This window comes from Salmo trutta, chromosome 6 (genome assembly GCF_901001165.1).
Source record: "Salmo trutta chromosome 6, fSalTru1.1, whole genome shotgun sequence".
Lineage (NCBI taxonomy): Eukaryota > Metazoa > Chordata > Actinopteri > Salmoniformes > Salmonidae > Salmo > Salmo trutta.
In genome coordinates this window covers 19,648,009-19,675,233 of record NC_042962.1, presented here as the reverse complement: position 1 = coordinate 19,675,233, position 27,225 = coordinate 19,648,009, and the positions used below count along the sequence as shown (strand labels likewise).

General features: G+C 40.3%; 1 protein-coding gene and 1 long non-coding RNA gene across 3 annotated transcripts; one reads left to right on the top strand and one right to left on the bottom strand.

Moving 5' to 3' along the window:
• Positions 1-3,444: 3,444 nt before the first annotated feature.
• On the bottom strand, positions 3,445-17,101 carry slc35b3 (solute carrier family 35 member B3). 2 transcript variants are annotated; one of them, XM_029755624.1, is made up of 10 exons: positions 16,834-17,101; positions 16,021-16,244; positions 10,878-10,999; positions 7,860-8,014; positions 6,366-6,473; positions 5,845-5,942; positions 5,633-5,725; positions 4,891-5,002; positions 4,315-4,384; positions 3,445-4,202 (listed from the first exon to the last, which is right to left on the bottom strand). In XM_029755624.1, exons 2-10 carry the CDS (start codon positions 16,237-16,239, stop codon positions 4,052-4,054), a joined length of 1,128 nt encoding a protein of 375 aa, XP_029611484.1. In that variant the 5' UTR covers positions 16,240-16,244; positions 16,834-17,101; the 3' UTR covers positions 3,445-4,051. The 2 variants fall into 2 exon arrangements, with proteins under 2 accessions (XP_029611484.1, XP_029611485.1); XM_029755625.1 differs by lacking the exon at positions 16,834-17,101 and adding an exon at positions 16,470-16,594.
• Positions 17,082-26,982, top strand: LOC115195595 (uncharacterized). Its single transcript, XR_003878716.1, has 2 exons — positions 17,082-17,419; positions 26,148-26,982. It is a non-coding gene; the product is annotated as an uncharacterized LOC115195595 (long non-coding RNA).
• The last annotated feature ends 243 nt before the right edge of the window (positions 26,983-27,225 follow it).

Below are 27,225 nucleotides of genomic sequence, written 5' to 3'. Positions count from 1 at the left end.
TGCCAAGGCTTTCACCACTACTTTAAAACGACTTTATAATCACAGACAGCACAGTCAAATCCTAACAACATACAGTAGGGCTGCCATCCAAGCCAGGGACATTCTTTTTTATTGTCAAGGCACCGACGACGGCACAATTGGATCATCCCAGTTCTCCAGCTCATTTTACCAGCCACCTTGCTAGTTATGACTGCAATCACTGATACATTTTGCATCCTTACAGGAATTACAGCAAGGACGCTAAACATCTGCCTCGGGGCTGCGAAAATATGTCCCTGCTAAACAGATGGCCTTCATATTAGGAGTGTTCCACGTGTAGGCAGGAAGGTGGTAATCAGTTTGGGTGGGAGGTGCTGCTGTGGGGAAGAGTACTGGGTCTATGTTGGAGGAAGTCCAAAAGTCAGGAATGTGTTCAGTAGGCACCAAACATTAACTTGCCCTATAAGAAATGCTTGTCTGTTTTCTACTGCAAAACCTTTTTCTACAGTGTACCCTAATGAACATGACCCAGGTTTTACCACACCTCAACATGATAGGACACTTCTGTTGAAAGAATCTGCGTTGACTTTTCTTTCCCTACACAGTACAAATGGCAACCTAAATGAAGTACTAAGTCTCATTTACTATATGCTTCCTTATCATTCCATTAAATAACTTAGCATTATCCTCTCCAGTCTCCAGAGATACCCAAGCCATCCACCGACTAATCTATCATATCATACGTTTGGCAAATTCGTCACATATAGTACATTTTGCAAATTTGTTACATTTTGTACGAAATGAGTGATGGACAACCAATTAATACATTCCATACAAAACGTGACATAGCACACTAAATGGAGTGTCTCGGATTTACGTACAGAATAATATGAAATGCTCTGAGACCAGGTTGGGTAGACCAGCATTCCAGTACACCCACACTCCATTCAGCCTCTCTCACCCACCCAGGCCCAAGGACGAAAATGTCTGCTCCCCCTGGCCTGAACCAAGAGCCGTAATGAATAGGCTGCCAGACCACCCCGCTGTGGCAATTTGAAGAGGACAATATATTACATACCACCCTATTTGCTGTTGTGATGAGCTTCAGACACCTCCCATTATTTATTAGGAGGGGCCAGCAGAACAGCGCAGAGGTCACTGAACCCAGGTAAACAGGTGACGATAAGAAAGGGAGAGGTGAGTGTGAGAGAGAGGGAAAGGAGGAAAAAAGAGAGGCAATAACAAAGACAGAGAGCCCTGTACTCCTAGTGCTGTGTGTCCATTAATTGAGTGGTTACTCAGAGGAATGTGTTGGTTTGAAAACCTCTGGGAGGCTGTTTCCTACCAGTGGTGGTGCTATATTTGGATTAAAGGTGGTATTGGTGTATATTACACAATACTACTTTTTGTGAGCTTACAATCTCTCTCCATGTGATCTTATGATAAATAGGATCTGTTCACACGGAGTGCACAGGGACACCAAAGTCGAAATATGCAACGTTTGATAGATGAATAAAACGTTGCATTTCAAACTGGGGGTTAGCCTCCTTTGTTAAGAGTTCTCATGGTGCTATAAGACAAATGGTGTAGTTTGCCGTGGGTCAACTGGGGTTTGCTATCCCATAATGACCTTTCAGAGAGATGGAAGAACTCCTACTGCCCTCTCCCTCAGCAGCATGGAATGAAGTATAGGCTACTGCAACCCAACGGTTTATAACAGAGGTCTAAGGCGTAACACCATAACACCAACCACTCAACCTACAGTGAATGGTATTCAGGGTTGTTACATTGTGTGAAGTCACAGGAGCATCACATCAAATATATCAAATATTGTGGCAAGGATACATTAAAAAACAGTTATTCTGGTGTCGTTAAAAAAAAAGTAAAAAATGTGCATCATGTTCTAAAGAATCTGCAACATATCTCTTCAATCGGTTTGTATTTTGCAGGAAATAAGAGGGTAGCAGACATTTGTGCAAGACATGCCGCTCTGAGATGAACCGAAATGAGCAGTACTGTGAGTGTTCCGTTGTAGCTTGGAGCCACTAGACCCTTGAGGAGGGTCTGTCACTTTGTCAACGCTGAGAAGCTGCCAGCTTTTATGAAATACCGAATTACTAATTGCCCTGTGTTGCTTTCCTGCCTAGATGTCAGCTTGTAATATCTCCACTTCCATTAGACCACTAACAGAGCACGATCCCGCCCCCTACAGAGCTGGCAAATATTATAATTTCCCACCAAGCTACAGAGGACGAGTGCCAGCAAGGCACATCATGAAGGACAAACCTAAAGACTTTGAAAACATTTTCCCCACTCATCTACTCTATGCCGAGCCTGCTGATTGATGGAGATCCTAAAATGTCAGCCAATAAGCCAGCCACATCACTGAAGCATGCTACAGTAGATGGTTAGGTGGAATCTGTAAGATTCATTCTAATGAAACATGCCCCTTGATTTTCAAATGAATTACAAATAAAATAGAGCCAACTCTTTGATGGTAAATATGCAATGTTGTTGCTTTAAATGATTTACAAACTAAAATGACTAATGTTTCTCCTGAAACTATTTTAATTAGCTGATTACTACGGATATGTATCGGCACCTTTAATACCATATCCAGTTACAGCATACTGAAATATTAAAAACAGAGATATGAGGGAAACCAGATAGTTATAAGGGTCTTGGTAAGCCTGCTACCTTTGAGGGCTAGGTCTATTTTTTAGGGAGGACCCAGTGACTGTCTTGATCTTCCTGCTTTTCTTTACCTGAGTGGAGCTGTTTGTTCACAAGGCAGTAGTGGTGGCACATCAAAGGGTCTTTTGTGGAAAACAGACATCACTGTACCAGCTTAAGTGAATGGGGCTAGACAGTTCTAGACCTCCTGGGAGATGACAACCTGTGCACAGCCGCATTGTCTTCTTCTATGGAAACCATATGTATCCCAAGACTATAGGTTAAACACAGATTTCCCTCTTTTTTTCTTTGGGGATAGCAGTTACCGAAGAAGCCAGGATGTATTTTTGACACCTAAAACAATTGGATCTAAAATATCAACGGATGATTTGCTAAAGGTAGCATGGGATTATCAACCCCCAAAATCAGAGTAAAAAAGAGTAATAAAATGAAGTAATCACTATCCACCCCAATAAAAACCCAGGTGTTGGTTGCAGCATCACCATTTCATAGATGGGACCCAATCTAGCTAATGTCACCTTGACACACACGTGACGTTCCGCTCATCCAAATGATGTCTAAAGCCAAGCCCTGTGAACAATGTTTGTTTTCTTTCTAGTGCTATCTTATTCTAGGATTACTAATCAAACAAGCCCGGGGCCATCTGATGGGTAAACATCTGAGAAGCTCCTTGGCAGCCGTTCAACTCCCCCCTCTGTAGCCAATGGATAAGAGACGGCTCTGGCAAGCTAGCTACTTACACTGTAACATATAAAAACACATGAAAAAAAATCTTTTGGATAAACTTCCCAGTTTGTTTAATGTAAAAAGAGCTACCATTTCACCAAAACAAACGGTTCGCAAATATGGCAGTTGACACGTTGATATACTTCCGAGCATAGCCCGCCCCACACTTCAAGATGTCACTGTGTTGTTGAGAGGTCTTTTGTACAATCGGATATAAATTACAAAAAAAACATGAGAAGACACATTTCTCAGACAGTGATTGAGTAAAACATCAGTTTTTGTCTTCTGGCACATGCGGGTGAAAATATGCCATTTAAGATATATATTTTTTTGGTGCACATTCAATTTCGGACATGATCAGTTCAATAAATGTCAATATATTCTCTTTCAACCGTCTCGTCCCCCTTCGTCTTTCTCAGGCTAAAGTCATAGAGTCACTTACAGTGCAGAACTGTGCTATTTGGGTTAGCTAAGGAGCCAGCTTCCCTTTCAGAGTCTCGCAGGTGCTCCGTATCCACTTTCTCCTCCTGGGAATGTTTCTGTGGAGCTCTGTGGCCAAGGAATGTCTTAGGAGCCCACTGTTATTAGGTCCATGTTAGATAGGAACGTTAGAAAAATGTTTGTTTGTCCTGCCCACCACAGGTCCCTTTAACTACACGTTCTGTGATAGGAGTCTGACCTTCTTCCCGGTCAAAAACATATTCCTGAGGTCCGCCAAAGATGGCAGCTTCATTTTGTCTTTGTTTTTGCTGTAAACATTCAGGAAGATGCCGAACAGCACTAAAAGTCCACCCCATAGGTACCTGAGAGGAAATGGAACGGAGAGGCGTGTTACAATGTTTTCAGTGCCTTGAAAGTATGTCGGCTAAATTGAGCAACCGTAAACTATGAGAGATTGAAGATAATATGACTCACTGAAAAGTAAAAGGCTTGGAGAAAAACATAAAGGATAGTACAATCGTCATCGCCTTACGTCCAGTCGTTACTGAAATGAACAGAAGACAGAAAAGTGAGAAACATAACAGCACACAACCTTGAATCTAAGCCTGTCACATCTAATGGATATCTAGTAAAGAGATTTTTCTTAACTTTGTTGATGAGATTACTTTGACATTTGTTTTGCAGTTAATCTCAAAATGAATCTGGAGGTTTCCAGAATTTCTAAATAAGATTAGGATCGCTCTGATCTGGCATTATTTCAGTAATCTGTAAAATGTTAAAAGTTTGTGCTTTAGATTTTAGAGTGTTAGTAAGGTTATCCATACTCAGATTGTAGAAATCTTTCTGTGGAGTCATATGGTTTCTCAGAACTTCTTTTACTTAAGCTTCCATTGGTGGAGAAATTTCTGAATTAAATGTTTTTGAAAGTAAAATAGACTTTTTAGTCATAGGAAACTATATGGACAGTTCAATTGAACACTTCGACATAAAATATGACTTTGTGTGGTTCTACAAGCAAAGCATCTGCCCAGACCACAATGGTCTTCTCACCTGTGACTGCGACCAAGGCTCCAAAGAGTTTGATCAAGGCCAGCACAAATGAAATGCCAAAGTACCCCGTGAGAGAGAAGAAGAATGCATAACCGTATGTTGTCACAGGATGCTGAAAGAAAACAAAAGATTCAACAGATTGTCACATCACCATCTTTTCTACTACAGAACGGTCCATGTCTGATCTATTGTAATGAAATACACTGAGAGTATCAAACATTAGGAGCACCTGCTCTTTCCATGACAGACTGACCAGGTGAATCCAGGTGAAATCTATGATCCCTTATTGATGTCACTTGTTAAATCCACTTCAATCAGTGTAGATGAAGTGGAAGAGACAGGTTAAAGAAGGATTTTTAAGCTTTGAGACATGGATTGTGTATCTGTGCCATTCAGACTTTGAATGAACAAGACAAAATATGTAAGTGCTTTTGAACAGAGTATGGTAGTAGGTGCCAGATGCACTAGTTTGTGTCAAGAACTGCAACGCTGCTGGTTTTTTCACACTCAACGGTTTCCCTTGTGTATCAAGAATGGTCCACCACCCAAAGGACATCCAGCCAACTTGACACAACCGTGGGAAGCATTGGAGTCAACAAGGGCCAGCATCCCTGTGGAACGCTTTCGACACCTTGTAGAGTCAATGCCCCGACGAATTGAGGGCCAAAGGGGGTGCAACTCAATATTAGGAAAGTGCTCCTGTTTTGTACACTCAGTGTATAACAGAGAGGGTTCTACTAACCTGAGAGCAAAAGGCCACTGCTGGTCCCAATCCACCTGCACCCAACAGGCCTGTCAATATGTACCCAAAACCGATGGAATAGGAATACAAAACCTTTAACACAATCAAAATGACACACATAAGTCACATTTCTGAGGTGATTCAAGACACTTTACACAATTGGGTTTACAATATAAATATAACAAGCTGGTTTTAAGGCGGGTCCTCAGTACCATCTCAGAGTTGGAGCCGTTATGGAGCTTCATGGCTTTCTCCTGCACGTTCCCAATGGCAGCATCAGCACACAGAGCCAGAGAGATGAGGAGGACCCCTAAAACACCAGACACAACCAGGTTAACCGCTATATTGCTAAGGAAGGACAATAACAGCACAGCAATGGAGGTTTCTGAATTGCTGAAACAGCATCTGTACTTTTGGAGTGTGGGAAAACCTATATGTTTGTACATAATGTATGTGGTACAAGGTCAAACTCTTTAGATAAAGCACAATATGTAGTTCTTTAGGAGTTCAAACTCCATTTAAAAAAAAATACTTTAGTCCCAGCCTAGGTAACAACCACTAGGTTTAATTTGCCCCAGGCTCATGAATGTCAGTATCCTGATTAATTTGATGCAGGTTCTCTGTGTATCAAATACAAAAATCGCAGCGAAAGGATTTGGATCCATAGTTAAACAGTGTTGTAACAACAGGCTCCTTTACTAATACCGAGATAGATAACAGATTCACATGTTACCGGTTGCATTGAAGTTGGGGGCGACTTTACTGTCAGCTAGGGTGAACCAGATGAGTCCCAGGCTCATACAGAGAGCAGCAGATACATCAGCCAGATTGTAGCGTTTCCCTGAAGAAAACAGAGGAGTTAGGCTTACAAAGTCAGGGAATTCCTCCTTAACAGATGACTAACAATTTACCAGAATAGGAAGACTTGATTGACAAGTTCCACTTGGATGGAAAGTTAAATACAGTCAGTGGATCTCAGTGTCCAGATCTTTCTTCTTGCGATTCGGATTGACCCGACACCTGTCATGACTGACATCCGATCACGAAAAGCTTCGAAACAAAAGACAAACTAAACTTTTGGTAATTAGGAGGGCATTTCCCTTTGTAACAAGACAGGGAAATGACAGAATAGGTGGCGATAAATGGCGCTTGTGTATTTACTCCCCTCCTTATGGGTCAGGTGGAAAATGTAAACACGCTGGCTCGATAGACGAACTTATGAGTGGCGGAGAAGAGAGGAGAGAAAGACGCTTGGCAGACGAGTCGCCGTTCTGCCTCAGATCCAAGCGAGTTGAGAGGCCTGCGTGACACTGGCTGCAGGTCGGGTGGTGCACACGGCCCATACCGAGAGATTTTTTTTTCTCTCCAACTTTTTACTGGACTCTTCAACTCAATTAAATCCAAACAGGAGAGAAGAGAGAAGAGGGTTGAGGTTGGTTGGTGTTGGACACGTAAAATGCAACAAAAAAACAAGAGGAGACTGAGGAGTCTTCCCAAACAGGCCGATAGATGCCTCGGGGGTGACAAGGTGACGCAGCAGGTTGGTCTGGCTTGCTTTCATTCCTCCCTCTGTTCCCCTTTGAAGGGTTCACATCAGATCTCGCTGGCATCCTGAGTGAACGCAGTAGCGTTTCCAACTAGTCCCCCTGGGGGACCCATGGTCAACATCGCCAATGCAGGGAGGGGGGAGGAAGGAAAAAAACGAGTGTTTGATCGCTAAGACGTGGAACCTTTATGAAGACAATGTCTCCGAGATGAAAGACAGAGTACTGAGAACTAGGCCTCCTCACCCTGAAATTCAACACTTGCAAACAACCCAAAAAACGAAGCATGGACAGAACTCCGAAATAAAAGTTGAAAAGTTGGTCATTGTTTGGAGGTAAGGGTGTGAGGTAAGACACTCACAGGGGGTTTCTAGAGAGCCTCTCTTATGATTGACAGTTAGGCTTAACCCCCCCCCCCCAAAAAAAAAAAAGTAATGTGTTTAGTTCATTATTACCCGCATGAAAAAGGACAAACATTATTAGGCAGCATTTTCACGTCTTGATCAGGGCCCATATTCATAAAGCGTCTCAAACTAGGACTGCTGATCTAGGACCAGGTCTCCTTCGTTTACAATCATTATGATCTAAAAGGCTAAACTGATCCTAGATCAGCACTCCTAATTACACTCTTCGCGAATATGGGCTCTCATACAAACAAAGATCAACTTCCTTTTGCCACTTGCCTTGAATGAATATGCCTCCTATCATGACAGGAATGAGTTTGCAGCACTTGAAGATGACCTGTGTAGGATAATTCAAGTAACCCAGTGAGGTGTTTGATAGGCCCATGGTCCCCACCGTTAGAAATGCTATGATCATGTACGTCTTCCCTGGTATTCTGCAAAGAGAAAAAGAGCAATTAGCAAGCCTTGTGGGATGACAACAAAAACAAAATACAAAAACTAGCAATACATGGGATTTTTCTGCCATTCAAATCCTTGGGTGGGTGTTTTTTCCCAAACAGTGCATGCAAACAAATGCCTTCAGTGTAAACTTAAACCAGATATAAAGTATGTAGAAAAGATAAAGGAGCAATATATTTTTTTAGAAGATCATCTTTGAGAACTAACAATCACCAAAATAAAAGCTAGACAGTCAGGGAGAATATAATATTTTGAAAAACAATTAATAAAGCAGTATTCATTTAATTATTATGTTTGAGCAAAAATAACACAGCATTAGCTGTGGCAAAATGCATAGAATTGCAGGAAATTCGCTTTAAAACGGTACAAATTTATCTCAGCTCCATGGCTGAATACACTATATATAGAAAAGTATGTGGACACCCCTTCAAAATGAGTGGATTTGGCAATTTCAGCCACACCCGTTGCTGACAGGAAATGCAATCTCCAGACAAATACTGGCAGTAGAATGGCCTTACTGAAGAGCTCAGTAACTATCAACGTGACACCGTCGTAAGATGCCACCTTTCCAACAAGTCAGTTAGTGAAATTTATGCCCTGCTGGAGCTGCCCCAGTCAACTGCTGTTATTGTGAAGTGGAAACGTCTAGGAGCCACAACGGCTCAGCCGCGACGTGGTCAGCCACACAAGCTCACAGAACGGGACCGCCAAGTGCTGTAGCGTGTAAAAATCATCTGTCCTCGGTTGCAACACTCACTACCGAGTTCCAAACTGCCTCTGGAAGCAACATCAGCACAATAACTGTTCGTCGGGAGCTTCATGAAATGGGTTTCCATGGTCGAGCAGCAGCACACAAGCCTAAGATCACCATGCGCAATGCCAAGCGTCAGCTGGAGTGGTGTAAAGCTCGCCGCCATTGGACTCTGGAGCAGCGGAAACGCGTTATCTGGAGTGATGAATCATGCTTCACCATCTGGCAGTCAGAAGGACAAATCTTGGTTTGGCAGATGCCAGGAGAACGCTACCTGCGCCAATGCATAGTGCCAACTGTAAAGTTTGGTGGAGGAGGAATAATGGTCTGGGGTTGTTTTTCATGATTCGGGATAGGCCCCTTAGTTCCAGTGAAGGGAAATCTTAACGCTACAGCATACAATGACATTTTAGACCATTCTGTGCTTCCAACTTTGTGGCAACAGTTTGGGGAAGGCCCTTTCCTGTTTCAGCATGACAATTCCCCCGTGCACAAAGCGAAGTCCGTACAGAAATGGTTTGTTGAGATCGGGGTGTAAGAACTTGACTGGCCTGCACTCTGACCTCAACCCCATCAAAAAAAGCACCCTGACCTCAACCCCATCAAACACCTTTGGGATGAATTGAAACGCTGACTTAGAGGGGGACTGCAATAAAAGTCTGCACATCCATTAGCTCTCCTGGAGGATGATTGACCACCCAACTGACCATCCTTGAAGTAAAACATTGCAACCAAATACATTTTATGCCTTGTGAAATAATTTGCTTATTCAATATATCAAAGATCCAATGGCTATGGTAGGCTACAAATCTTTTTATTCAGCTGAAGCAAACCCACACATTTTCAGGAAATGTACCTTTTCTAGTTTAGTCATATTTATTTATCTTAGAAGTATTTACTTTGTAGGCTGACTAGCATGTATTAAGTTGCAATGTCCTATACATTGGATGCCCAAATCAAGTATTTACAAAATAAGTTTAAGGCTAAATCTAAAAAAATTAAGGCTAAATCTAATCTTTTTTCCTAAAATTAATGTTCACGATTCACAAATTATTATTTTGATTGACATGATTCGATTCACCCCGATTGAACCGAATCCCAATTAATACAATGGCGAAGTGAATCATTTTTTTTTTTCAAAAATATTTGTTTAAATTAATAATATGAACTTTGTATGGCCGTATTCACAGGTTTTTTGAGACATGCAGAAAACATTAATACATGCTAATAATAGCTAAACATAACTAAAGGGTACAAGATTTATTTTGAATTGGCTACCTAGTTAACGTGTTCTCTATCATATTCGTCTGGCTCTATGCAGGTCCGACACGCAAACGCCCATGTGCTACTGTCATTCCAATCCTGGCTGATGTTGGTTTTTATTTCATTGATCAAACATTTTACAACTGTCCCTAAATAAATTACATAAACAGAAACTATGAAATTAATCTCCATGACTTTTCGGATTTGATCATTTCCCCAAACTTTTCCTGGATTTTCATGACCGTATGAACCCTGCAAGATGGGGGCCTCTAAAATGTTCTCTATAATTCACCTGCACCGACCATGCCCATTGGCATGCCCACCACCTAAGCCCCTTATGATCCAGAAAAAACCCTCAATACAGAGGTGTATTCATTACAGAAACCGTTTACCGTTTAAGAACCAAACAGAGCAAAACGAGAGTTTCTATTGGATAAATGTAGGTAGGTCCCTCCCCGTTTGCTTCCCTTTAAGAAAGGTTTTGCAACAGATTTGGCGGAATGAATCCACCCCAAGATGAAGCGTTGTTGATATCAATAGGTCTTGAGGTAGATCACAGGTTATATTGTTTGAAGTGACAAGGCACATACTGTAGCAATTAACATACTATTAATAGTTAACGGGATAGAGACTGATCATTCTATGATTTAGTCAATCTCAATCTATTTATTAGTGCTGAACGCCACTAACCATGAAATAGTCAGTCTATTGACGTTCTCAAGGAAAGCCCTACTGGATCCCCGTCTTTGTTGGTGAACACCACGCCTACTTTTCTTTGTTTGCTGAAGCGCAGAGGCCTAATTGAACTCCATTCCCTTGTTTACCTTCTCCGTTTGTCCTGTGTGAGCTGCAATTCCACCAGTCCAAACAGGGAGTAGAACCCAAACTGTACCAGGGTGAGGTACCATCCGAAGGGCTTGAAACCCTCCACGGAAAATATGAGCTCCTGAAAACAGCAGATAAAGTCTGATAAGTGTCTTTTCAAGCCTGTGGTGAGGTAAATCACTACTTTTCCTGTAGCTTTCCACAGTATCCTCAGAGAGGCTTGCTGATAAAATGTCCCTGCTTAGCATGTGTCAACAACCAATTGTATGGTGAATCAGTCAGTCAATCAACCAAATGTATTTTTATAAATCCCTTTTACAACTACTGTTTACATCTGTGATGTCACAAATTGCTTTACAGGAACCAGGCCTAGACCACAAAGAGCAAGCAGAACAGAAGCGAAAGCACAGTGGCCAGGAAAAACTCCCTAAAAGGTAGAAATCTAGAGCAGAACCTGGCTCAGAGGAGTGGCCCATCCTCTTCTGCCTGTACACGGTAGATATTAAGAGTACATTTAGCCATTAATTAAGGCCAGATTGTGAAGAGCGTGTAAAGCTGTCATATACAGTAGTCTTGCCATAAACTCAAAAATACTATCCGACTACACCCACATCAGCAACGACCATTACAGCAGCCCCATGCCTAGCTGCTTTTAGCTAGGAATTAGCTTACAGAAAAACGGAATAGTCACCGGAAGTTAAATACTTACTCTGCCGATTGTCCGTAGGGTTGGTCCTTTTGAAGGGGGAAATTCAGAAAAAACATCTAATAGAACATAATAAAAAAAATACTTTCCAAATGTGGTTCTGTTGTAGACCCACTTCCTATCTGCTTACCTCCTATCAAAATAAAAGCCCTGCATGTGTGCAATACCTGCACAAAAAAGCAAGAACTTGTGGGGGACTTATATTTTGACATGATGTAAGCAGAGAGAAACTGCCCAAATAAAAAAACATATTCATTACTGCATTGTTGGGTTTGGAGAACGGCATTTCACTGTACTTGTGCGCGTGACATAACTTAAAATACTACAGTTTACTATAGAATACTACAGTAATTACTATAGAATTCTGTAGTAAACTGTAGTATAATGTAGTGTTGTCACGATACCAGAATTTAGACTTTATACCGATACCAGGTTTAGTATCACAATTAGGCTGGTCACGATACCAACATTTTACAAACGATACCAGGCCAAGTATCACGATAGTGAGTACCATAGCAACACCATGTGGCAAAACATTTGTGGCCTAGCATCATGTTCTCCCCGTCCCCCAAAAACCTGTCACTGAAATTCACACTTCTACTCAAAACAACACATTGAATTTAACTTCACAATGTATAATAGAACACTGCATAGAATGGCTGATTTGCTTATACTTGCATAGGCCTACCTATGATTTGGCTTGAGGAATGGGAGGAAGGAGTATATCAGTGGAGGCTGCTGAAGGGAGGACGACTCATAATAATGGCTGGAACGGTGCAAACGGAATGGCATCAAACACATAGAAACCATGTATTCGATTCCATTCCACTCATTCCGCTCCAGCCCTTACCACGAGCCCGTCCTCCCCAATTAAGGTGCCACCATCCTCCTGTGATATACATGCATAATGATCTGCATGTCATTGTATCAGTAACTCTTCAGTTAACCCAGACACTCTCCCTCTCATGAGTAGCAGACCCTGTTCCTTTCTTCCTGGGCCAATCAAATTTGCCTAAACCTACTGTCAAGTTAGCAGGTTGTTAGCTAGCTAGGTAACATGACTGAACAGCGTTGCTTGTTATTAAACCAATAATTAGCGACCCGGGATTAGTTTAATGGTTTGTGAAATTATATAAAATGCGCATGAAGGCATCTCCGGTAATATGGGTCTTTTTTTAACCGTTTAGAGACAAGAGGTCTTCTCTGCCGTAAAGCTGCAAGCATGCCTTGTCGCCAAGCGCTGCTCCATTTTCCCTCTCTGACACTCAGAGGATGCATGACATTGAACTTGCAAAGCCTACTCAGACTGATCTGTGCTCTTGGTTATAACAGGCGATGAAATGACACAATGTATCAACAGTGCCAGCTTTGAGCTCTGCTCTAATGTAACAAATGTACAAATCTAACAACAGGGTCTGAAGGTGGAATAGATGCGAGTGAAGAGCGGACGGAGAGAAGCAGGTGAGGGCTGGTAGAGGATGCAGCTGGCTGTTTACAGCTGCCTCACAGTGATATGCCATGAAAGTAAAGTGGATATTGTTGGACCTGCTCATACAAGAGACTAGTTAGTGGCTGTTGCTTCAACTCAACTGACTTTATAAACATTTTGTAACAGGCGTCAGCAGGTTCTTTGGATCGGTAGGGCTGAAAAAGTTGGTAGTATCATATGAAATGGTACTACGGTATTCTAAAATGTTGGTATCATAAGTATCATGGCATTTTGGTACCCCTGATATTACCGTGGTACTGGTATACCGTGCAACACTTATCATAATGCTCAATACCATCACTGTACTCGATTCCAAAACGATACCACAACAACAAAAATAAGACTTATTAGCCAAAGTCACAGAATGCTACTTCATCCAGACAGATAAACTCAGCTTCAACTGTCCAATCGTTGGGCATCTTTGGAGTTTAATATCATTACATTTGAAACATTTTATGTCCATTTTTTGGAGACAGCCACGTATGCATTAATTAATCAATTATACAGTCATAGAATCAATTTGAAAGTGTTTTTACCAATCTAACTACAAAACAAAATAATGGTAATCATTTATTTAATAGGTAAATCTCTATTGATAAACTGGGTAAATCGAGATGTAGCCTTGGTCTATTCACAACACAGGTGAATAGTATTTAATAGGAGTGTGGCGCTACAGATGACAAACAATCCATTTAGGACTTATTTATTGGCAACTACTAAGAGAACATATTGTACAGCATTTTCAAAGAAGAAGCAATCTCTTCTTTTAGAAAAGTGTGTGCTGTCTCTTTAAGAAAGTAGTAATTTGCTGGGCAGAATGTAGCTGTAGAATCTGACTTTGTGGCTATGGAATCTAGTGTAAACCAGACGGGATGCGAGGGAGACAAAGAAGTTAATGAGTTTTTGGTGAATTAATAAAAAAAAAATATCAATCAGCTTTGAAATCAGCATATTTTGCACTATGGTATCACAAACAAAGTACTAGGGTAGTGAATTGAAGTTGCTTCAGCTTTAAGCTAGCAAGGAAAGTTAGACTACAATTAACGCTGGAAGCTACCGTATCGTCTTGCATTGTAAAATTATTTTAGCCTGTATGGACATTGTTTTGCGAACAGTTTCAACATTTCTACATGCCGTGTTGCATTATTCAAGTGTGTTAACTGCTGTGCAGCATGAGTGGGGAGCTAACAATGCAGCCCAGACAGCTCTAGCAATGAATGAGCATGTCGAGCAGGCTCTTTGCACTATAACAGGGCCGCACCGATATACATACTTGGTCCACTGAGTCAGGTGAGGCACATTAGACAGAAGTACCGAACTTAACAAAATTCTAGTACCAAACCGTTTTGTCTCGAAAAAGTTTTGGTATACCGTGCAACACAGTAAATACTACAGTATTGTCCACAAAAAAATACTAGTAAATACTACAGAAATGTCAGAAAATACACTACAGTCCGCAAAAATATATATATTTTTTACTAGAGTAAATACTATAGTATTTAATTTGCATATACCCTGTCCATTCCCCTCCCCCATGTCCCAACTTGTGTCACCGGTAAGTGAAAAACCTAAATGCCAAGTATAGACCATATATTGTGTTAACTATGGGTATTGAAAGGAGCAGAGGCTCTGAACTTTTCGTTTGCTGTTTTAGTATTTCTCCAGTAGGTTTCCTCAAGGAGAAAGCTCCCCACTTCTATGTCAAAGATAATAAAACAAAAACATATTAGTAAATACTACAGTAATATCCCCAAAAACACTACAGTAAATAATACAGTATACTACAGTCTGCAAAAACACTACAGTAAATAGTACAGTGTACCATACTACAGTTTGCAAAAACACTACTGTAAATACTACAGTATACTACAATCCGCAATTACTATAGTATATACTACTCTTTTTTTTACTACAAAATACTATAGTAAACTGTAAATACTACAGTATACTGCAGTAAATACTACAGTATTCACTACAAAAACACTACAGTATTCACTACAAAAACACTACAGTGAATACTACAGTTAAGTCTGCAAAAACACTACAGTGAATAATACAGTATTCCTACCATAGTATACACTATAGTATTTTTGTTGTTGTGGGTAACCTCACTGAGGAACTGCATGGGTCTACAACAGACCCACGTTCTGTTAAATTCTACCTTCCATTAGCTGTTTTTTCCCCTCAAATTCCCCCCGCATAAGGACCAAGCCTACAGACAGACACAGTAAGTAGAAATGTAATTTTATATTTCAGCAACACTAGCTTGTAAATACTAGCGTTGCTAAAAGCAGCTACCCCATGCATTAATATCTGAACACTGAAGTAAACAGCTGAAAACAGTTGCAAAACGTTTCACAACGGTTTCTATTGGACAAATTCAGGCAGGCCCCTCCCTGTTCGCTTCTGTTTGGTTTCTAGTGAATACACCCTAGCTCTCGAAAACTCTAGGCGTCATTCTGCCTTCTCCCTACAGTGCTGAGCCATTAGCTTCGCCCACGACTGCCTCAAGTGAACTACAATCCTCACGCTGTGTTTTAACATTTAGAAAAGTCAAAAATCATCGCATGCAATACGGCTTTCGAAACATATGGTCCTTATCTTGCACCAGTGAGAAAGAATCCTTCAAATAAAAATATACACTTACTGTAGCAGTTTTGCACAGATCCATACTACACTTTCGCTTCACTTCCCGAGTTACGCTTACACACAGGTCTCTTGTCTACCGCCTGTTTTCCGTAAACAAGCACTGTAACATGGAGATATGGGTGTGTATCAATGTAACCTTTGAATTGTTTTTGCTGATATGAAAGACATGATCCTATGCTTCCAAAACCGCAAGCGATGTATTAAACCCCCCCCCCCCCAACAACAAAAGACACCTTCATCCAATGATTCTTATGTGTGAACTGAGTCATGATCAAGGGTTAAATACACCCCTGCTTACTTGTAGGTAGCCATAGATGAGGTAAAAGAGGAAGACACCCGCCGTGCAGATGCAGAACTGGGTAGCTGTGTTGAAGCTGCTCAGGTTGATGCCTAACACTCTCAGCTCCTCCACAGACTTAATGTGCGGAGACATCATGACCTCGCTGGACGACGGGATGGAGATAGACAGATGCTTCCGGGCGTTGTTGTAGTTCATCAGGCTGAATTTGGCACTCATTGTGTCTGGGGATCAAATACAGTACTTAGGTAGTTTCAATACTTTGCTTTCTGTTGCAAAAGGATGTGACAGGCTATATACTAAGGGTGGGAAGATGAGGAAGAAAATTGATCTGTGTACTTGCATGCATAGTAGCCAACATGTTATTGTCTGTATCAGGTATCTAATCACTGACACACATTGGCCGATTCAAAACTGGCATAGCTAGATAGTAAGCTAGGTTATTTTACCTGTAACAACCAAGGACAACAGCGCAATTATCTGATTTCCGTGGGCGTTTCGGGATTTTACTCCTTGAGATATACAGCACTACTAAACTAGCTAATTATTTGATTGAATACAACAATGATTAATTGTTAGCTACTTAGATAGCCAATCTACCTATCTAGCTAATAACAACTGCAGTGAGTTGTAGCGTGGGGAAAATCCTAAAACGACCACTGAACATTTCAAAACACCAACATATGACATACATTCGGAATTCGACTTTATTAGCAACAGAGCTATTTTTTTGCAATTCAAAATTACATTTTGCTAACTTCTTTACAAAGTTAACTATAACGTTTTTTTTTACTGAAAATGCTAACTAGCTACCTGGTTAGCTGCTACAAGCTAGCATGCTAGCTGAACAAAACATCCGGGTTTGAAATGTGTATGCTGCGTTGTTCTTCAATCGATTCGGATTATTATAACGTTTCCAGACGTGACGGATCCATGTTCTAAAGCTATTGTATTGACATTTTAATTATTTTTGATGCGAAAAGACCTGTAGCACATTTGCTAACGTGCGAACCGCTGCTGCTGTCTCCTGGCAGCAGCCAACAACTTCCGCTGAGTGTGACTCGTCTCGAACTATGACCTCATTTCCCATTGGTGGAGGGAACAACACCAGGTCAGTTGAAAAGTGAAATGCACTTAGCTACATTCGTATTGTAGCCTACTCAGTCAGTGCAAAACAGAAAAAGTAATTTCTCATCACATCGTGCATTATAGTTTGCATTGAGAAGTTTGGTGTTATAGATATATCCACACCCTACCTACCTTGTCCAGCGCTGGATGCTCTATAACTTCTTAAACACAGGATTACTTAATGTACACACCGGTCTTCTTGTGTCTGCAAATCATTTGTAAACAGCAGAACCAGTCCTTCCAGACAGTCTACTTTTCAAGGAGCTGGAAGGTAAAATGCCTATTCATTGAATCCTTTCTTATTTTGTGTTTTCTGCAATTCAGCAAATTGTGAAATATGAACTCACTGGACATTATTGACAAGAATCCCAGATAGAACATGAATTGTTTGATTTTATATGGCACTATTGCTCAGTAAATGCACCCTTTGTGCTGTTATTTTTTGATTCAATGACAATGAAGCAAAACCAGAGAGGCAAAAGTTTGACATATCCCTTGTCTGACCGAGAAGGACCGATCCTGTCCTGTGTTTGATGTTGACTCTCCATAGGGCCTTAACAGCTCAAGGTATGATCCCCTCTTCCCTCTGATCCCCTCCCCCCAGCCCTTACTGTATCCCTCTGCCCTCCCTCCATCCCTCCTCCCTCTCCGAGCTGTCCAATTCTCTCCCTCTCCGAGCTGTCCAATTCTCTCCCTCTCCCAGTAGATGACATGGCTTTTCCGTCCACACAGGAGGTTAATTCACTCTAGGATGGCATTATTTCCTCCCAGCTCTTTGACAATATAAAAATTCAGAGTGGACAGCTCAATCCCTCTTCCATCTTAGATTTGATTGTAATGGTATTGCCTTTTGTCCCTAGGAGGCCTCCAGCCGCCATGGCCGGGGCTATATGACACTAAATAGCCAGGCTACAATTTTCAAAAAATTCTCTTAATAACTCATTTTGAATGGGAACTTGGACGCTGCTTGGCTGGCCAGTCCGGCCACGTCCCTTACCCCCCACTACTCACAGGTCACCTCCTATACCTAGAAGGAGCCCAAACGCTAAATGCAAGGGGTTAATTAATGTCTCTGAATTTACGAGTCCCCTACCTGTTACGCTGCATTCCAAAGAACAGTCCCAAAGAGACACACATGTCATATTTACAGCCTGGCTGTAAAAAAAGCTATTCAGCAATGCACAGTAGTCTGCATGGGGCTGACCACTTTCTTTTCCCATCAAACTTTACAAGTGTACCCATTCATCAAAAATGATGGATTTATGTAATAAAACCCATTTCCTCCCCATAAGACCCTTTTAAATAATAAAATAATTATTTATTGATTGTTAAAAAATGTACATAGTCGTGTAATGGCTTTGTACCAGCGCACCGGACGAACCTGTGATAAATAAAGGCCAGAAAGAGAGATGAAGGGAATGAAATTACTTCTGAACCAGTCAAATCTGGATTAAATATAGCCCCTTGCAGTTTGGATCACAAAGGACATTAAATCCTTTGGAGGCTCGCATGGATCCAGGACCTATGCATGTTCTTCTTGCATGTTCTTATTTGAAAGACAAAGTGCAGAAACAGCATCAAGCTTAATTGCCTTTTCAACTGAGACGGGTTGTGTGAAGACTACTGAACAAATTGAACAAGGTTGTTTTAGTCATTCTGCTGTTGGATCGTTTTGAACTAAACTGTTGTAATGCAAAGTTTGAGCAATCAAATGTGGCCTTGCAAAGATGACTGAAACTTAAATATCCATTGAGAGGGTGGTATTACAGTATTCAAAAATGGTGTTTAGAAATGTATTTCTAACCCTAGCAGAAGGGATGGACACAGTACAGTCTGAGAGCTGTCTTTCACAGTACCCTCCACTGATGTTTCCAAAGAGATATGTTTCTCCCCCTAACCCACTTGCCTAACACACACACACACACACACACACACACACACACACACACACACACACACACACACACACACACACACACACACTCACCCTTCAACCCAAAGTGCCAACTTCAAAATTGGAAATACCAAAGGAAAATTACACTGGTGCTCGTCTTATAAAAAATAATCCCTACATTTATTTTGTCATAAAAAACCCTATCTTTTTCCAACAACGGGGGAATGGACCTTTCGAAAAGGATTGCGGAACGCCATAATATCACCCAATCCTATATAACATTGAGGGTTTCTTAATAACCCATTTGTGTTTGCTTTTATCCCAGGCTAAAGTGCCTTCTCTGTTGTCTCTTTCCTGGGCTAGTCTGAAGCCTCCTGCATGCTACGGAAAACAGATGGTATCTCCGCTATATTACTTCTCAAAGCACTCATATCCTCTCTCGTGTTATTTTCTTTGATCTGCTAGGCTTGCTGGTCTCACATTTTTTATTTGTCCTTTTTTTCACCATCCCTCTGCGAGTGACCTAAGGAAAGTGTGGCCGTATTGGTGGTGCTACGGATGCTCAGAATGTACTTCATATGTTCTGTTTTGGTAAAAGGAATGCATTGTATTGTGAGTAAGACCTAAGACCGATATTCACCATTTAAAAATGGCTTTCAAACTCAACTGTCTTCCTAAGTATTCAAGTAAAAATACTTATTTTGTCCATTTTCATTTAGTCCCTTAGCATTACCGTGAACAGTGAAATGTTGCTTTTTGACTGCAGTATGACCAAAGCAAGTCCAGGCAATCCATATCAATTATCTGAATTTGACAACTGATGTAAGGTAGCCTATTAACTGATTCTATTTCTTGCTAAGAGCTAAACCATTTGAACATGTCTCTTTGGATTTATGTGAAATACCTTGGGACTGCTTCCCAGGCCCCTTAGGCAACAGGTTGGTAACATGAATTCCTTACCATATAGGCTTCACCTCACTACATACAATTGAATACACAGTTGTTATACAGTATTAACAATATAACATTTAATTTGTCACACGCACAGAATACGACAGGTGTAGACCGTGAAACGCTTACTTATGAGCCCTTACCCAACAATGCAGAGTTAAAAAGTAAGAAAATTAGCAAATACAAATTGAAAATAGTAACACTATAAAGAACAATAACTAGGCTATATACAAGGAGTACCGGTACGGAATCAATGTGCAGGGGTACGAGGTAGTTGAGGTAATATGTACATGTAGGTACTAGGCAATCAGGATAGATAATAAACAGAGTAGCAGCAGTGTATGTGAAGAGTGTGTACGTGTATGTGAACCAATGAGGGAAGAGAACCTAGTAAACTACTACATACTGGAACTCAGGAAGGAAAGAGGCTTTGGTTTTCTTGTTTCCGTGCAGCCAGGAGGGGGAAGCATACCTCTTTGCAAGTTGGACCAAAAGAGAAGGAAAAGAAAAGTAATTAAACAAGCAATTTGTTAGGAATGGTGTCTGCTTATCCAATCTGTAAATATGCATTTTTTTCTAATACATAGAGACAGAAAACAATGTGTTTGTTGTCTTCTCAGCGAAGTTGGTAAATGACATACATGTTTCATTGCGCATTCATTTAACCTGAGCCGTGCATATGAAGTAAAGGGATTGGGAAACAAATTATGTAGTGTCATTTAATTAAGAGTTTTGCTGTGAGCAATAATACTGTTTTCACATAACCTTTAACTACTTAATGGATTTGAGAAGCTATTACCTTACAAGATTTATTTTTCTAATTATTTAGAATATTGTCGGAGATATGAAACGTCAATCAAAATGGGGATTAGTGCAATTTTTGTACATTGTGCTCTCATGGACATAGAATAATACAAGGCCTGATATGTTTACAATCCTAGGGATATGTAACATTTACGCTCTCTGGCAAAGGCCTTCCACACAGTATTCTGATTTTAGCCTACATTTGCTTTTCATTTTCCATTATTCTCTCATATGTGTTATGATAGTTATGGAATTAACTATTACAATTTTAGTTTGAGCAATTAACCTGAATTCCAACCCTAATAAATGTTTAAAATATATTTAATAACTTACTATATATCGTATGATATATTTATGATATATTGGGATGTTATTACTCACACCCAAATTGGCCCCTGATGCCTCCCATAGCCCCACTCCACCTGCGGCCCACATCTGTGATGAACGACACTGTGTCCCAGGGATTATCACTCAGCCTGGCACATTTAGGAACGCCGCTAAAGTGGCGGAGAAAGTTTATTTAGTTTGCCCTGAGGGCGTCCGTGGCAACAGGCAAAACTTTGTGTGTGACGTCAGGCTTGTTTTAGTGTGGATCTAACTTAATAGTTGGAAAAGGACTGGCACATGTGGGCACATGGGCATAGTTTTTTAGCTGGCATCCCATTCCAGGTGCCAGGACCCCCATCTGATTGCACAGGGAAGCATGTAATCATCATGAAAGCCTCTGTGTGCGTTTCTCCTCTCCCCACCCCATAAACCAGCAAAATGGATTGTGTGGTCAGGAAGGAGAAAATGAAAGAAGAGAATGAAATTACAGACCTGGCTGAGTGCACAAATCATGCATATAATGTTTTATAGCTTGCCAGAAGAATTCAACACCTGTGGCTCACTGTGGCTGTAATTGCACGTGATGCACCAAATTTCAGGGCCCTTGTTTGTCTTGGCAAGGGCAGGTTTAAGAGAAGAACTGATAAGGGATGGAAAGGAGGGATCCAGGAACGCCTGTCGTTTAGTTCTTGTAAGACCCCTTGTGAACCACCCACAGCCCACACAGGGAATGCATCATAGAAGCTTCATTTACCATTGTAATTACGGTGTTTGTTTATCTTTACCTGGATTTGGTGGTAAAAGGTGGATGATGATTAATCAGATCAGGATGAGTTGAAATGGAGTGTAAGTTTGCTGTTAAGTTTAATTAAACAAGGCAATCAGAGAGCCATAAATTCAACACAGCGTGACCAGCCCTGTCTGAACCCGGTCCTGGGAAAGGCTGATTAACGCTGTGAGAAAAAGCCCATTCTGCAAAACGCAGGCTACTGTAACCTATCCAAGTACAACTGATTTCTCAAGAGCGGTTTTAATTAACCCAAGGTGTAGTAATAAAGAGCAATGTTAAGGAAATATAGTTTGCCATAATATCACATTCTCTATTAAAAGGACTTCTATTTAATTTGCAATCCTGAAAAATCTCTCCACCGCTATGTATTATCTAAAGTTTTATTCATTGTCTCATCTCTGAGACAGAACAAGTATTGGAGGGATGGATGGCTAGATCCCAAACAAGACAACAGCGTGAGACATCCGAGAGCCCTCTCTCTCTCTCTCGCTCTCTCTCTCTCTCTCTCCCCGTCTGATGCTTGAGCCAAATTGATTACCGTACTCCATCTGCATCAGGCTGGCTGCCTCCTGTGCTCGCCACGTCGTGCCTACAGCCCAGAGTTAGTGTACAATTACATATAGTTTAATATATCTGCTGAGCACCTTTAAACAAGCATCACAAGTCCAGGAGGTGATTTGTCTTCCAGGGCCATTACTCCATCTTGATAGGCAAAGATTGCTCCTAGCCATGTTTAAGCATTAAATAGTGTATTATTATTTCACATAAATCAAGCTGGGATGTAAGGGGGATTCATAAATGTTGCATTTCTCTGACAGTATTTTAAACCCCTTTCTCCACAGAGTGGTGGAGTTTCAGAGGGAAGCAATTCTACTCCCTCACTCCATAGTACATTAGGGATAAGCATATCAGGGAGGTATATTCAAAACAATGTATAATGCAGTTTAGATTCAGTTTAAACTACTTGCAACACATTTGTCATTACTGCAGTTCCCATAACAAGAACTACTACTAATGCTGCTGCCAACAACTACAGACAACAATAAGCCTACTATTACTAATTTTATGCACTTTGAGATTATTCTATAATGAAAAGCACTTTATAAATGTAATGAATTATTATTATTGTTATTATTATTATTACTACACTATCATTAAACTGTTATTGAAATATTGGTGAAAACTGTCGACGCTATTGTCATACAGTTGCTGTGCTTCTCTTCACATCTAGGATGTGATGTCACACTTGGTTCCTTTTCAGCCAATGTTTGTGACATTTCTTGGTGCAGTGTGAACACTCCAAAGGAACTCAGACCCCTGAAAAGAGCCCCCAAAGCGAACCGATCTGAGACCATCTCGAGAGGTGGTCTGAGTTCGGTTCGCTTGATTTTGTTTAGGACAATGTGAACGCAAAGCTCCCCAGGTGCGCTTATCATTATTCCCTGACATTGGTGTCACAAAAGAGAGATGATGATGAGGTGCAGGTTCGCAGGAAAAAAATGTGTGCCGTTTTTAGATATTGATTAGCGATTGTCAGTGACGCACAGAAATTCCAAAATGTGTGGAGTTTTTAGTTCAGATTATTTGTTTGCAATATAAGAGAGCTTCATAAGCTGTTTATTGATTGTGGGGTTTGAATAGTGTGAGAAGACAATATATTTGGTGAAAATCACAACAAAATCTATTCTAGCTCTTAAAGGGACAGTAGCCTACCTTGGGTGTACAATGTTCAATTACAGCGTGATTTATTCTGCAGTCATTCTATTGCTATTTATTCTGTTACCAATCAAATGTACATGTTAATAGTATCTTCTGATTACAATTATTATGTCTCATACTTTAACTAAATGCAATTTATTAGCTTGAAAATATAAGTAGGCATATCTAGCTGTCCGATAACACATTCTGATTTGAATGGCTTGTCCTGCACTTTTGTAAAAACCCAGAGTGCATGTTGGGAAAAGATCTTGGTTCCTTTCTAAACATAGCAATGTGAATGCAAAGATGACTCGGTCCACAAAATAGGTAAAGTGAACTGGCAAGAGTTGAGTCCTCATTCAAAGGCAAGGTCAGTGTGAACACAAAGAGAACAGAGTCCTTTGCCTTTTTTACCCCGGAGTTCACTTTAAAGAGGACTGAGATCGGTTCTTTTAAAGAGGACTATGTGAAAACGGCTTAAATTATAGCAATAATGAAAACTCAAAGTTAAGTCAAAATGATGTTATATCACTTTGTTGGGCGAGCGCCCCTGCTCATGCAGAAACTCTCCCCAGGAAGGGAAATGACTTCATACAGGAAATGGGATGTCAACCCTACACATGGACAGGAATACTGTGATTTAGTCAAAGTGACAAAGGCCTTTTTTCTCAATTCACTTCAAATTGACTGTAAAACACAGGCTACAATGATAAGTTGTTTTGGTTACTCCGATGACACTTCACACATTCAATTATATTTCCTGTATTTTTTTGGCAGTCTAATTATTAACTCTGATGTAACAGGCTGTAGTTGACAGAAGTAGAGGGAGGGGAGGGGACTTGGTTAGTTAGGGTGCCATGTTTGAATTGTTAGTTGATAGGGACTTGGTGCTATACTCATTTTATCCAGCTAAAGACAATAAAAACGAGAGGAAATCCTCTGCATCTTCACAAACATAAATCAATTTCCCTCAACCAAGTCAAAATGTATCTACGCTGTAAGCTCTTGCATTTAACTTTTGTGATTTTAATGCCCGCATAGCTACAGTACAACTTAATTAAACCACAGTTTCACTTTAAACGTGCTTATAATTTTTTTATACATAATTATTTGCCCAACTGGCCTCAGGACATTTTGGTTGCAACAAAGCCAGTAAAAGACATAGTAAAAGTCATTGCAAATTGAATTGATGCCAGGACAGTGAGTTGATGAGGAGGAAAAAAGACCCAAGAAAAATGTCTTTGAACAAGTTTTTGCTTGCAGGAAATATCGCTGCTGGAATGGTATTCTTTCTGAAGTGTTTCATGGCGATAAGAAATTGTAAATGATTAATTGGAGAAGATGGCACACCTATTCTGCTCCCATGACATCATCTAAAATGGCCAATTCTCTGTAACACAAAAGAAAACATGTTAAAAAATGAATCATTTCTCCTAAACAGCTATATTTATAACAAAAATAACGACATCTCGGGTCTAAAATATTTTGGTTTCAGATTAAGAGATAGGTATCAGAATAACCTTTTGCTGATCCATTTCTTCCCTCTCTTCAAGTCCTATCTGATGGAGTACAGTGGGGGACAAGGGATCATGGTCTGAATATGTGAGAAACCTGGTTTCCCTGCTGCCTGTCTTCTCTCTCTCGACCCGGGGGGCGAATGTTTCTGCCTTGACGTGTGCCGGCTGCAGCATTTCTTCACATGTACTCTCTCCTCACCTATATCCTGGAAACTTTGGCCTGTCATGATTCTCTTGATCACTCTCTTTTGACTTTCAAATAGACGTACGCCGGCGAGAATACCTGCTCGGGTAAACGCGGGGTTAAGCTGAATCAACACAAGCCAGACACCCCTGTCTGTCATTTTGGAACCTCATAATGTCTAGCTAGAAGGAAGCCATTGAACTGTTCATATAAGATGAAATGTCAGCAAAATCTCTGGCCTCTGCTGAAAATGTATTCATACATACTGTAAAGCCTAGAATGTACAATAGCCATGAAAACCAGAGAGGAGATTCCCTTGGCATTAGATTTTGTGTTTGGTTTGTCATACTGGAACAGCGTTCTACCTGTCTATCATCATACCATGGCTGGGTGGGTACGGTTCAACCTTTTCAAGTGAACTTGGTTTTGATAGATCTGCGTCATTGGAACTCAATACAGTCAGAGCCCTGTGATGAATTGTTTGCGGTGCACCACTTCAAAGACACTTCATTACCGATTTAACTTCTTTAATGACCTTCGTCACCTGTCCTCAGATACACACACTACAATTCCACAAACAAACACAGTCTGGCTTAATGCAAAAAACTATTGACAAAGCAGTGTCATTATTGAAATTGTTTTTCAGAAATTATTATTATTATTATTATTATTACAGGTTACACACACACGTACATATACACACTCATAACAGATTCCAGTAACACAACATTAAGTTGTTTCTCCTCTCTGTTATCTCCACCTTCCTTTTTGCCCTTCGGTGAAACATTTTCTTGGCATGCATGATCTCATTTAACTTTGATTTCCTTTCTCCAGGACTACATTCTAGATGTTTCCAATTTCCAGGCCATTCCTCAATTTTCAACTCCAATGAGAGACAACACATGCTGAAATGGCTGTTTAGGTAAAGTAAGGAATTGGTAAGTGATGATTTAAAATGCTGTCTCAGATAAAATGGACGATTTGTGGTAGATAAGGGTTTGCCTTTGTAAAGAGCAGGAAGCTTGTGTGGCTCATTTCATCTGTTTTGATGTTGCTTAAATGTATGTTGTATCTTACTCTGGAAACTCTGATCGCCACTCACAGTAATACCTCTTTAATAAACGTTATGAAGAGGAATATGATGCAAAGCTATCTAATGTCATTCTGAAACGGGCTTCAAATATATTGTTTAGTATACGGAAAACACATTTAGTTCTGTGTTGTACATTGATTAAAAAAAAGTATTTTGTTTTGTTTTAGATGATGAAATAACATTATGCTGATGTTAGGCATGCTGTCTGAATGTCACTACAAACCCTCATTTACTATGTACAACACTATAGATTTTGTGTCGTTATTTATTACAGTACACATGTACCATAATATACTGTAAATAACAGCACAATAGCAATAAGAACGCTCTAACCTTATCATCATTTAACTTCTGTATTAATTCACAGTTAATGTTTACATCTGAACTGTTCACTAATTTGTTTATTAGTATGTTCATACATTTTTATATTTTTACACAAAGTCAATATGGAATTATTTTGTGAATTAACAATGTCTCATTTTGTATTACCCTGTCAGTCAATTAATGCTTTTTTGACTTGCCCAAATAGTTTTCGGGCTGCACTATCTAAAATAAAAGTAATTTTTGCTAACTTTTTATACTTATTAGCACTCATTTAGTGTATGTCTTGGATGTCATTACCATAAACGGAGAGTTGATCAACTATTCCCTGCAGACTGACCTTAGCTCTCTCTGTGTGAAGTCAAATATTGCAGGGCAGTTTCAGTATAACTATTTGTCTTATTCTTGATTTGAGCTAAAAGTGGTCTTATCAAAACCAACTCAATAAATCAACCCCCCCCCCCAAAAAAACCCCACATGGTAACAATAATACTATTT

What these genes read in the sequence shown, in the direction of transcription:
- slc35b3 (XM_029755624.1), bottom strand. Translation starts at nt 16,239, where the DNA reads ATGAGTGCCAAATTCAGCCTGATGAACTACAACAACGCCCGGAAGCAT. An exon ending in ACACAGGACAAACGGAGAAG is followed by an intron (nt 8,015 to 10,877) that starts GTAAACAAGGGA and finishes TTCTCTTTGCAG; the next exon opens with AATACCAGGGAAGACGTACA. An exon ending in AGGAGGCATATTCATTCAAG is followed by an intron (nt 6,474 to 7,859) that starts GCAAGTGGCAAA and finishes TGTTTTCTTCAG; the next exon opens with GGAAACGCTACAATCTGGCT.